Raw genomic sequence first — 12,861 nt, forward strand, 5'->3', positions numbered from 1 at the left:
GTTGCAAAATGTTTTTTATTCATTTTTCTTTTAAAATTTAGACCAAATTTGATCTTCTTCCAATAATATCTGCGGTGGCGGCGTGGTGCAGAGGAAGAGCAGCTGATCTGAAGATTGTAGGTTCGTTTCCATCCGGCCCACATGTGTGGAAGTGTCCTTGGGCAAGACGCTGATCCCCACACTGCTCCTGGTGGTTACAGGTTGGCGCCATTGTGTGTGCATGGGTGAATGTGAATAAAGCACTATGGGCCTTAAGGGAAGGTAGAAAAGCACTATATAAGTATTTACCAGGAATGCAAAGATTCACTTTCTCCATGACTTGGTTCAATTTTTGGGTCACGTTTTTGTTTCCATTTCATATTTATTTTGAGTATTACAAAACAACAATAAAGCTAAAAAATATCTGAAAATCCCTCTTTTAAATTAGCTAATTAGCAAGAAAGAATGAAGAAAAATCTTTCAGTTGGCTTATACCAAAAACCATAAATACCATAAATAACACATCCTTCTAAAAGATAATGGCATGCTGTAGGGAAGCAAAGATGGCCGGAAAAGGGTCTGGCAGCTCCGTGACCCTGAAGTGGATTTTAGAAGAGGAATGAATGAATGAATGAATGAATGAATGAATGAATGAATGAATGAATGAATGAATGTGGCATCCCTACCAATTACTGAGGACTCTAGAAGTATCAAGAATCACTGTAATGTTAACTTCATGAATTGTTTACAGTGAAACTCTGGCGTTTATTTTGTAAGCAATATTTGACCTAACATGCGTGACGTTAAAAGGATAAAATGTTAACATTATATAAGTTGAAAAAATGTCACCCTAAATTAACCTCAAATACTTTTATTTTACATTTTGATGTCTTTTTGTATTGTTGGAATTGTCTTTTTGAACAATAGGGAAAAAAATACAAGCGAAAAAAAATACAAGCAGACAGTATAAAAACCCACAACAAAAAAATCTATATCACTTTTAAAAAGTGTAGCCTACACTGTGGCCCTTCAGCAGCAAACAGACATTTTAAAGTATTTAATGCTTTGGGAAAATATTAATGAGTTGATCCTCACAATTGTTTTATGGATCTGTCTGTTCATAAGACAATAAACGTCGTGTAAACTTGACCATTAACTGCTTGATATAGTGTTTTCAGGTTTTTCTTTATCTGTTATCATCCAGTTTCAGCATATCAGGACACAAAATTAACTGTAAACTGATTTTATATCATAGCACTGATAATATTCATTTGTAACGCAGCTGAATAACTGACCTAAGAGGGAAACGCCTGTACTTCCCAGGTTTCTGGTGTTTACTATAAACGCTGAGTTTTCGTCTCTCATCTCCTGAGCACGCGCTGCACTCTCGTATGCATGCGCTGTCCACGCGCTGACTCTGCGCTCTGATTGGCTAAAGCCGAGACAAACCTAGAGTTTCCGCCAATAGGAGCGCTGTGCATGCGCTGAGCCACACCGCGGAGGCGGTTCATCACGCGGGGCTCACGGAAAGAAAGAAAAATACAGCCGCCTCTGTTGTTTACAGCCTCAGACGACGAAAGCTTCAGTCGCACGAGCAAGCATTGTTCACAGCCTCAGCAGCCATGGTAGCCATGACGAAGAGACTGAAAACTTTTCAGATAGTCTTATCGGACCCGAGCAAGACTTTTTACTGCGGCGGGGAGAAGGTGTGCGGCCGCGTGGAGGTGGAGGTGAACGAGTTGACGCGGGTGTCTGCGGTGAAAGTCGTGGCTCTGGGCTGTGCCAAGGTGGAGTACGCTAAGGGGAAGCAGCGATGCCGACAGGAGGCCGAGTACCTGAGGCACGAGGAGGTCCTGAGCCTGCACGACCAGCCCAAAGGTAAGCCTCGTGCGCACTGGAACTGTTGGAAGTGCTGGAATTATTTTTGTCCTAGCTAAATAACACAATTACACGTTAAAAATATTAAGTAGTTAAATTATTTTTTCTTCCACTTTATAAATCTAAAGCTGTTTTTGTGGTTAAAGTGAGCTGCTTCTTTTTTTTTTAACTCTAGTCTATTTTAAAGTGAGTTTAATAAATTTGGATTCATGGGTGAAATATGACGCAGTGAGAATTTACAGGGGTTCATCAGTGAGGCAGGAATCAGAAACATCCGTGCTTGAACTTTGTCCCAGTTGGCTCTGTTTACATCATGTCCCACCTTCATTTTCATTTCCCACAGAGTTGCCCCCCCCCCCCCCCCCCTTACTCATGGTTTTTCTCCCCCCTCCCCAGATGCAGATGGCTCTGTCGTGCTGAGGCCTGGGAATAAATATGAGTACACTTTTGGATTCGACCTCCCCGACCAAGGGTAAGCCCCCTTTTTTTTAGTTCCTCATTCAGTCATGAAATGATTTGTGGTTCTAATCCTGTTTGTGTTTGCTCATAGGCAGCTGGTATCCTCTTACAAGGGGAAGTTTGGCTATGTTCAGTACTATGTGAAGGCTAAATTGGAGAGGCCGCTGCAGCCCACGCTTGAGTGCAAGAAATGCTTCGAGGTGGAGGAACCTCTGGATGTCAACACCCCAGATTTACTTGTGAGTAATCAGAACATCCATGGGTGTAGATGTTGGGATTCGCCGCCGTGCTAACCTTCTTTTTACCTCTTTTTGCTCTTCAGTCTCCCACAGGTGGCTCCAAGGAAAAGAAAGTAACCTGCATGTTCATTCCCGACGGCCAAGTGTCACTAAACGCCAAAATCGACAGGCGTGGTTTCTGTGAAGGCGAGGACATCTGCATCAACGCCAAGTTCGAGAACACCTGCTCACGCATCGTGGTTCCCAAAGCTGCCATCATTGCCAAACACACATATCAGGCCAACGGCCGCACCAAGGTCTTCAGGCAGAAGCTGTCATCAGTGCGTGGAAACCACATCATCTCTGGCATGTGTGACGCCTGGCAGGGGAAGACCATCAGGGTACCAAAGATCAAGCCATCCATGCTGAGCTGTAACATCATCCGTGTGGAGTATGCACTAATGGTGAGCCACCGATGGTGAAGTGTGCATGCCTGCGGAGCACCTGTGGCTCCTCCTGAGATAAACACGTGTTGATGGTCTGTTGTTTTCTTCTTCCAGATTTACGTCCACATTCCCGGCAGTGAGAAAGTGATCCTGGAGCTGCCTCTGGTCATCGGGACAGCCGGTCTCGGCAGCCGCAGCAACAGTGTGAGCAGCCAGGAGGGCTCCGTAAGCAACGCCTCCCAGAGCTGGGTGTCCCTGCAGATGCCCTCCAATCCCCCCAGCTACTCTGACATGACGCGGGACGTTCGGCTCGACCAGCCCCTCACGCCGCTGCTGTGTGACTGCGACGACATAGATGGCAGCCCCATTTTCATGAGGTCGCCCAGCTTCCAGTTCCCATCACCGCCTGTGTTTGCCGAGGTAAGGCGATCAACAGGGTTCTGCGCATTTCTGGCAGCTGCTGGGACGGTTCTGAAAGTTCTGGTTTTGCTTCGTGTTTTGCAGACCGAAGAAGAGTACAACGGAAACAACGTTTGCATGCTGCCAGTCTGCTGAATGCTGCAGCTGCGGGTCCAGTTCTCCAAGACCAATCATTGAATGCACTTCAACAAGAAGCTGGAGGTCCAAACTGGAGAGAACCTGCGATGATGATGTTTCTGCATATGCCTGTGCTTCATCCAGAGTTTCCCCCTGGTGTTCGGTTGGTCCTGAAGGTCTCCGTCTGCTGTTCCTCCCGTCTAAAGGCTCCATGGAGTAACCGGAGTCCGTTGGTGTTGCTGCTTCCTGTCGAACACTTTTTTTTTTTTACTCTTTGAGAAGGAGCCGTGTGTGAGTCAGGCTGTGACTCCTGGCTGGTTTGTTCATTCCAGTTATATCCAGTTTCTTCCAAAGAGGAGCTGTGGCTCTCAGCAGGCTCATCAGTTTGTTGGGAACAAACGTTTAGGATGATAAAGGAGCCTCCTTATTTCCACAGAGCATTATCTCAGCATGTTGTGTATGACTCCTTTTTCTTTTTTTTTTTGAATCGCACTTTTTAAAGTTATGCTCTGTTACTGCAAACAAACGTTTTTGGCTGTGTGTTACAAATGTAAAAAAATGTTTTTTTAATTTAAAAAGAAAAAAAGAGAAATCCCAAATTTGATTATATTCTGACTTTAATTCTTTTCAGCAGGTGTGATGCTGAAGCACCTTACAGAACTGCTGTATCTGTTCTGCAGTTGTCTCAGACAACATTTCAGTCAAATCTGCCCTCTTTCTTCACTTTAAAAGTTTGAAAAGTGTTTTAAGACTGAGTTGTAAGAAAGTATTTTTGTATGAACCCCATGGGTCAAATTTTATATAATAAACGCTTGAAAAGAAAAACCTGTCGATTGTTTCATCCATTAAACATGAACCCAACCTGATCTGGATGTCCCTGAAAACGGCATTGCAAAAGACAGAAAATTCCTTTTTTGCTGATAATAAAATCAAAAACCTCCCTTTTTAATTTGAAATGTTTCATTTTTTTTTAGTATTACCAATTATTACTTGACTTGGTTGTTTTGTGCTTCTTGTTTATGAAACTGCATTCTGGAGAGCAATGAAACTCAACCCAGACGCCCTTATCTCTAGCTCATAGTTGTGAAAAGACGTCAGCATGACGGAGCACAGAACAGCCCTCTGGCTGCACACCAGTCCACTTAATCACAGCTGGAACCTTAGCCAACTATTTCCTTCAAACACCTTATTTTTCTAGTTTACCTTTATTCTACATAGATTCCTTTACCCTTGTGCTATCTTAGATGACCCCATCCTTACATTGAAGGGTTCTCCCTACCATGATAAAGGTGGAAAGATTTCATGTAATCCATGGACACCAGTGAAGATCACAAATCATTGAAGAAAAAAGGTTCAGAGCACTGTCTAGTGGGTCTAGATGACCCAACTCCCAATGTTACAGTGCCTAGGATAGCACAAGGGTTACATTCAACTTTTGATATATTTTTTAATATTGTCTTGGGATATAGCCCATGGTAATACGTATTGCCAGACTCTTGCCAAAACACAGGCCAAGGAACAATTGACAATTTTGAACATCATACCTTCAACTGTCAGCTTCAGCTTCATCACCCTCTCTTACAGTCTTCTTATTCAGAAGATTCTTAGCAAACTTGTAGAATCCCTGGATGTCCACCCCTCTACTTTCCACCAAAGTTTAACTTGTCAAAGTTCCTCCTTTGCCTTTCCTCTCTTTGCCTACAAACATGTCCCGCTCCTCTCCTCTTCTGACCAATAGTTCTCCAATTTCCACCAACAACTTTAGAGGATGCTTCAAGAACCAGCATACTGCTGGGTCTTCAAAAACCCAGCCCCACCTGCTGCTGATTACATGGCAGATTGGCTGGAAACATGTAGGATACTGACCCTTGAGAACTGGAGTTGGACATGTGAGCTGGAGCTCATTAAACCAGCCCACGACTGAACCGGTGAGAAAAGTTGTTTAGGATTCACATGACTGATCCTCTGCATTGACCTGAACTTGGACCCGGCAGACAAAAGTGCTGAATTATGCCCCCTAGTGATTGAATTTGTGGGCCTGACGACAGGATGTTAAGAAATGTCTTTATGACTCAACAGCCCAGTAATTTAGGGGATTTCTTCTAACGCTTCAGAAACAGCAGCACATTCCAGATTTGGAAAAGAAAAAGACTATTCAAAAGGGACACAGGATGGGACTGTCTTCACTGAAATGCCAGAAGTAAGTAGTGCAGCTCAGATGACCAAAGCTCTGTTACCGTAAGAGGCACCAACAACACGGGTCAGACTAGAACTGGTACGTTTGACAGACAAAGCTTTGAATGTAGAAACTCTAGCAGAAATCATGCAAAGCATAGCAATTCTCAGCTAAGAAAAAAAAAGAATCATTTTGCGCTGGTTTCTTTATTTTGTTTCTGTGCAGATTCCAAATCATTTTAACAAACTAGGAGCCAGTGAAGGCTGTTAGCTCCAACTGCCAGTGGAATCTTGACAGACCCACTGGGTCAATTTGATGTGAGGTATGTTAAGTGTTAAGAGTATGTCAAGTGACTCAGAGAATCGGCAAAGCTTTTTTTACAGTTAGATCTTGAAGGCTAACAACATAATATTCTATTTTCCAATGATTTCATAGATTCAGAAATGCAATAAAAATGACAACTTTCTACAAATACAAGTTGAAAACAGTATTAGTTGGCCAATGATGCTTCATGAAATAAAATATTACTGTGATACAAGATAAACAGTCTGCTATGATTGTGTCATATGAGGTTGTGCAAGTTATATCTTGGTCTGAAATTTTGTCAAATAAATTTCCCGTCAAAATGCGACTTATAGTCCAGTGCGACTTATGGTCCGGAAAATACGGTACACCGGAAGAACAAAATCTCCCTGCTCCAGTTCAACTGAGCTCTCAGCAAGAGGGAGGGGAAGGACGGTTGCTCTGCACCAACAGTCCCACCACAATTCAGCTGAATTCCTACTGAACCACTGCCTCTTCTGCAGAAACCGTTTTAGAAAATGGAAGTTTTTAATTTATTATTTTGGCTAAAAGCAGCATAATTCTAATTAAAAGACCACTGGGGCCACTTTAGAGCGAGCACATGATGCTCGTAGTGGGAATTGAAGGAGCTCCAGATAATTGACACCTGACCACCACTGCAAATCAGTCAGTGAGATGATTTATTTCTATAAATCCAATTAGAACAAAAAAAACAAAAAATTAACCAAAATAAAACAGTCTCATAAGTTGATAAAGGCAGACTTTATTTTGTAAGGGTCAACATCATGTCTGAACCAAACATGTCTAGTCACTCTGCAGTCCAAAGGGCAGGTTTATCCTTTGCTGCAGGTCATCTTCACAGCTGACCTCCAGAGCTGGACAGCATCTGAGAACAGATGGATACAGGTCACAGTCTGCTCTGAATGAGAACATTATTCATGTAAAAAAGAAAACAAATGAAGCATCACATTTTTAGCATTCATATTAAATAAAAGCTTTGGAAAGCACTAATCCTTTCTCCACTTTATGAAACCTGGTGGAAGCAGGGCTTGTTTCCTGCGAGTCCTCTGGAGACCCAGAAGCCCACAGGAATGACGTTTGCTTTGTGGTCAACTCCACAGCAAATCAGGAACATAGGATCCTGAGAGCTTTGGTAAATGACCAACCCTGAAGACAGGCTTTCCATAGATGCTCAACTCTTCATCACTATACAGAGCTACCTCAGTTTTGTCTTACAGTTGTCATGACAACAGACGGATACGCGTTACCTTTAATGCTGCCTGGTTTCACATCTTCACCCCTCCACGTCTCTGAAGAGTCACCAGTGCAGAAACCTTAAAAAGAAGATGAACTCCTTGCAATCGAAAGTCTTCACATGCTGCAGTATGCGTTTGTCTCAGCCATTCTTCCAGGACCCCATGCACAGACAGCACAGAGACCAACGATGCCAAGGGCTGACATCCTATCGCACTGACTTTTGAGCAAACCAGCTGGAGCAGCAGCTGGCTGCAGATACCACACAGTGCTGTCACAAACATGTCAATAAATGGAAAATAACATACATCTTCAGGCAGATGATGCTTCGCGGCCTCTTGCTTCCGTTTCACCAGATCCTCTGGAGGAGAGCCTCAAACCTGTTGAACAACAGAGCGGAGCATCAGCTGCTGCCGTACGGCTCCATGAAGAAGTGTTTGCAGTCATATCCCAGCAGGCTCACACTGAACATGTGGGTAAAGCGAACTGCAGATTTGCTCTCTGAGGCATTTCCAACAACATGGCCCTACGGCGAAGGACCCGTTGGGATAGACCTCAGGTTTGTGTAAGACCAATCTACACTGAACCAAACAAAGCTAAATATTTGGAGTTCAGCTTCTCCAGAAAGATTCCACTTTCATACCCTCCATCCAGCAGGTGGCAGTTAATCAGTTTTCCTACGCTTCAGTCACACGAAGCTCTCCACAAACCGAACCAAGAGCTTGTGTTGGGTACCAGGCCCAACTTATATCACCTCATCAGGTTATTTATTTGGTGAATTGAACTGAGTGGCTGTTGTTGATGCTCTAAACGTATTTGTTATTTCACCGACAATGACAAATAAATCTTGAATCTTGAGCTGCAGAACTTTTCCAAGCATAGTACATTGCCTTTTTTCACAGTATAATTCAATTTATACCATGGTCCGGGTGAATACTCTATTCTGATTGGCTGCTGGGTGTGCCGCTGCAGTCGGTTATGTGACTATGTGCACCACGTAACAAAGTCTTTGTGAAAAAAGCGATCCAAACCGAAAAAATAAAGTACTAAAAACTGAATATTTGTGTATTTATGTGACCATGGTATAAGCGGGTTAATGGCCTTCGAAGTATGCATCATCAGAATGTTTGCACTTCGCAGAAGCGTCCTCCGCTTCACGTCAGACATTTTGTTCTTCCACGCCGTGCGTTAATTTCTGATGCATACTTAAGGCCCGTTCACACCGGGATGAATTTTGCCGACGTTTAACGCCTCGTGACTAAACAAAGGGCACCAATGAGAGTTTGCACACCGACGCGAAAAAACGCCACGTGTCAAAAAAAAAAAACCCTCGGGTTCGCATTTTTTTTTGACGCCTTGCGTCGAAATCTATTCGACCAATGAGAATGGCGCTTTTGCACACGTGTCTGGAGCTTCTGAAGTTACAGTAAAACACAACTTGGGGGCGCTCAAACACAAAACTGCCTTGCTGAGCACACATACCAGCGAAGAAGATAGACGCCGAGTTGCATCTAAACAGCCGCGACGAAATAATGACGGACATTCTTAAATATCCCCTTACCAAGTACCAGTTGGAGCTACTGGTGCTTGAAATATTCATGTTTTCTTTGTATTATTCTGACAAGCGCATAAATACTTGCCCTCTTCTTCTGAGTGAAAAGCGACTTTAAGAAGCGTAAAGTTGTGCAGCGCCACCTTGTGTACAGGAGTATTTCGGTTTTACATTAAGCGCCATCTAATGTCAGGGAATGAAATTGCATGTTCACTCGGCTCATCGTCAGCGAAAATCGCCTGGGTGTGAACACAAAAGACGTGGCGAAAAACACTGGCGAATATTCGTCCCGGTGTGTACGGGCCTTAAGTCAGCCAGTAACCCTTACATGAAGTTCAGATGCAATGATTACGGTTCTCATAAAGACATACCTGATCTGTGCCTAAGCACCCCCACCGACAGCTCAGCCCTTCAGGTGATCGCCACGGTGAAAGCTGCAGGCAGAAGGAAAAAAAAAAAAAAATTAAAAAAAATGAGCGTGATGCAGCTAGGCAGAGAACAGCCTCAGTTTTAAGTATGGCTTGTTCAGAGATGCAGCTGTCAATCACATTTCAGAGCAGTTGAACAAATAGAAACACTCATCACATGGAAGCCAAGGACAGAGTGGAAGCACTGTGGCGCATCACTGAAGCCCCGCCCCCTTGCACACCCTTCAAGAGTTGCTTTCTACAAAAACTGTTGGCCCCAGAACAGTTTACGGTACTTTACTGTGCAGTTTAACTGCCACAAATGTCAAAGCCAGAGCGCCATCATGCAGTTCACTGTTCTTGGCGTGGGAGGGGGGCAAGGAGCCAAATGTTTCGCCACAAAATGAAAGACTCAAGGGTGACTCACCGAGCAGATCCCAGATCAACAGAACCTGGAGAACAGAGACAAAGATGGAGTGACTTTAAGAAAACATTTTAATGACCAACTGCAGTAGCCTGTCATTCATTTGACATGGACATTGCACAATAAAAAGCGACATGCAGTTAGCCTTTTATCCAACTGCATTTGCAGTCCATGAAAAACATAACTGGGAAATTAAATCTGGCCTTGAACCAGTCATGTGTCTAAACAAAGCAGCTGATCCTCAGACAGTCATTAGGAAGACGTGCTCCATCAGTAACAGCTGTCATTCCTCATTAGTAACACTGCTGCAGTCAACAGCAGCAGTGGGTTGCAAAAGGAGTAGTTGATCTGTGCACCGTGGGTCTCTGTGGCCCACCCAACAGGACCAGAGGTCACACTGTGCTCCATTCAGCTTACAGAGAACATTTTGAAGGTTGGAAAAAAATCAAAAACCGATCCTGAACCAAATGACTTACCCGTCTGAAAGCGATAGTCTGAAGGTTCAGCAACATCATGGTGGAGTCAGTTAAACATCCTAAAGATAGAAAAAGTATGAAAATCTACCAGCTTGAAATTTAACAGTGCAGAAAAAGAAATTACGATCAGCTTTGCTGTAAACTCAAAACCTGATTCCCTTAAATGTTGTCGTTTTCATTAAGCATTGTCACCAATGCCAAGCCACACCAGTCCCCTCTGATCAACTATTTAGCAGGAGTGAAAAAAGTAGTGCCAACATTGATCTGCTTGTTGAATTACTTTTCCAACCAAGTTAGTTATTTAAACTGTTTTGTTGTGCTTAATAAGTTAGTTAAACCCAGACTGTGGGTCATCCTGCAACATAATCATTTTTGCAACACAATACATTTGCAAAGTGACAAGAGTAAAAACCCTGTTTTAGCACAAACACCTTTTTTTTTAAATAAAAAGGTAAAAATTAGTTGTAAAGTTGTCAAAAGAAAGCAATAAACAAACGTTACAGGAAGTGTTGACACCAGATGTTTCTGTTTTAAGTTACTTTTTTATTTCCTTCTGTGATTGCTTTATTTGGTTATAATTGAACACCAGTTAGTTTTAAACATCTATGTTACCGGTACTTATAATTTTGTTCATTATAATTTTCATAAGGTTAAAACCATTTTATTCTTTATTCAGAACTGTGTGGTATTCTTATATTTTGATAAATGTTGCATTTCTGTATTATATTCTGCAAATGTTTAATAAATAAATAAAGAAGTTGGGGATTTCAACATAAAAATGAATGAAAGCACCACCTAATGGTCATTTGAAGAATTGCAACATTACAAAGTCATTTCCGGTTAAATTAATTTAGAAAAAACAAAAGAAAACACGGGGGGGAACTGTCGGGTTCTACACCTGTAACAGAACCTCACCTCTAGAAATCGTGCAACTCTGTACACATCCAAACCAGTGTGCCAGGCTTCATTGTCACTCATCAGCCACCAGTAGTGCTGAGGTGAAAGCAGAGCCTGCCTTCCTCTCTGTAACCACTGCTGCTCTGGAGCTGCTCCACTGCACGGGAACAACACACGACACAGAGCATAGCATGGTAAAACAAACACCAACGAGCCATCTGCTTAAATATTACAGTTTTAAGTCAAATCTTCCGATGATGTTGCAGTTTCCTACTAGAGAGCATGTTTGGATAGGTCCCGCTATTTTCTGGCCTTTACGGCCCCAACTCAGAGTCAGAGTAACCTACAGTTACCCCCATAAATCCGTTTCGTTCAAGACGGACAATAAAAGCATAAGGAACAAACATAGCTAATCTGAACTGAATTCGTCTTTAAATATAAAACTTACTCCTGATCGACCCCATTGACCACTCTCTGGGACTTCAGCTGTGCACGTAAGAGGACGTAACCGCGTGCAGCATGAGTTTTTATAGGATGATTACGACAGTTGTCAGCGTTTTCTGGCACACGAATGTTGGCGCATTCTATCGCCCTCTAGCGCCAGCTGCAATAAACTAATGAATGGCTCACTGAGTGACAGCCACGACTTAATGGCAAGAAATGCTTGTTATAGCGTTCTTGCCAAGTTCTTGTCCAAGGTCCTCAGAGATTAACAAGTACCTGGTTTTACCTGCTGAAAGGTTACGGAAGCCCAGTTGGCTCAAATAATAATAATAATGTAAATACTATTGAACTTTCTCAGTGATGCCTCCACTGACAATGCACCAGATCAAACAGCATGGACCCACATCAGTGGGTCACCGACTGGGAAACATTACGTTTTGCTCTTCCAGTGACATTGATCTCCAAAAAAACAAACAAACAAAAAAACACCTAGAGGATAAGAAACCAAAGTTTAAGTCAAATGGTGTGAAGTGCCAGCTGAGGGCCTAATTCCAAACGCAGTATAGGACAAATGTAGGTCTGCATTTTATTTCCATGATATTGATTAAAACTAACAGAAATTTTAAATACATTTTTTGTTTTGAAGGTATTTCAATAATCTGCTTTAGAATGTGAATTTTGCCCCCCTCAGAAACTGAATTTGGGATTTTTATAGTTCATGCTGTAACCATCAAAATGTATAGACTTAATCTTTGTGTAAAAAAAAACCATACAAGAAATTCAGAATGTAAACAGAAAGCCTGAAATAGAACAACTTTTTCTTTACGATTCCCTTATTCATTTTTCTATATAACAGAGATATGATTAACAAGAAAGAAATATTAGACACCTACAGCTGATGTTAGCTGAATTTCAATTTAGATTTGTGTGTTACTCCACCGTTACAGCATAAACTAATTACCATAGTCCAGCTTTCACAGAATTCTGAAAAATGTCCGCAGTAAACTGATCACCATAGCGAGAAATGTGCTCAGTTCAGGTTAAAAAAAAATCTTAAACCCCTAGTAACTGCATTTTTAAAAATATATAACTTGAAGTTGTTTTACAGTTTAGTTTTACATCTTGGTAAACTTTTTTTTCTACGGTTTTCCCTTTAAATTCTGTGATGCACATTAAACCATTCTCCCTTAATGAGCATATTCTTGCTTGCAAACTGAGAAATTGTTACACTGTGCTACAGATTATATTGGTGTAATTAAAATTATGGCTCATCTTCTGCAAATTTAACCAAATTCTTATATATGGTATATATATACCGTATATACACACACACACACTAAATTTAATTGAGTTAGGTTACCAACTTCTGAGTCTCTAAGGTCACTTGTCTACATGCATATTTATTTATAGA

General features: G+C 42.1%; 1 protein-coding gene, 1 long non-coding RNA gene and 2 other non-coding genes across 4 annotated transcripts; 1 reads left to right on the forward strand and 3 right to left on the reverse strand.

Annotated features, from left to right (window-relative positions):
• On the reverse strand, nt 1-1,456 carry LOC110015957. Its single transcript, XR_002291220.1, has 2 exons — nt 1,275-1,456; nt 1-250 (listed from the first exon to the last, which is right to left on the reverse strand). It is a non-coding gene; the product is annotated as an uncharacterized LOC110015957 (long non-coding RNA).
• A 27-nt stretch (nt 1,457-1,483) lies between these two features.
• txnip (thioredoxin interacting protein) lies at nt 1,484-4,342 on the forward strand. Its single transcript, XM_023960078.1, has 6 exons — nt 1,484-1,857; nt 2,254-2,329; nt 2,408-2,555; nt 2,639-2,998; nt 3,095-3,400; nt 3,485-4,342. The coding sequence occupies exons 1-6, from the start codon at nt 1,602-1,604 to the stop codon at nt 3,533-3,535; spliced, it is 1,197 nt and encodes a 398-aa protein (XP_023815846.1). The 5' UTR covers nt 1,484-1,601; the 3' UTR covers nt 3,536-4,342.
• A 3,052-nt stretch (nt 4,343-7,394) lies between these two features.
• On the reverse strand, nt 7,395-7,523 carry LOC111948270. Its single transcript, XR_002874226.1, has one exon. It is a non-coding gene; the product is annotated as a small nucleolar RNA SNORA8 (small nucleolar RNA).
• A 158-nt stretch (nt 7,524-7,681) lies between these two features.
• On the reverse strand, nt 7,682-7,810 carry LOC111948274. The gene has a single exon (XR_002874230.1). It is a non-coding gene; the product is annotated as a small nucleolar RNA SNORA18 (small nucleolar RNA).
• Nucleotides 7,811-12,861: the final 5,051 nt, after the last annotated feature.

The sequence above is a fragment of the Oryzias latipes genome, chromosome 11 (assembly GCF_002234675.1).
Source record: "Oryzias latipes chromosome 11, ASM223467v1".
Taxonomy (NCBI): domain Eukaryota; kingdom Metazoa; phylum Chordata; class Actinopteri; order Beloniformes; family Adrianichthyidae; genus Oryzias; species Oryzias latipes.

What these genes read in the sequence shown, in the direction of transcription:
- txnip (XM_023960078.1), top strand. Translation starts at nt 1,602, where the DNA reads ATGGTAGCCATGACGAAGAGACTGAAAACTTTTCAGATAGTCTTATCG. An exon ending in TCAACACCCCAGATTTACTT is followed by an intron (nt 2,556 to 2,638) that starts GTGAGTAATCAG and finishes TTTGCTCTTCAG; the next exon opens with TCTCCCACAGGTGGCTCCAA. An exon ending in CACCGCCTGTGTTTGCCGAG is followed by an intron (nt 3,401 to 3,484) that starts GTAAGGCGATCA and finishes CGTGTTTTGCAG; the next exon opens with ACCGAAGAAGAGTACAACGG.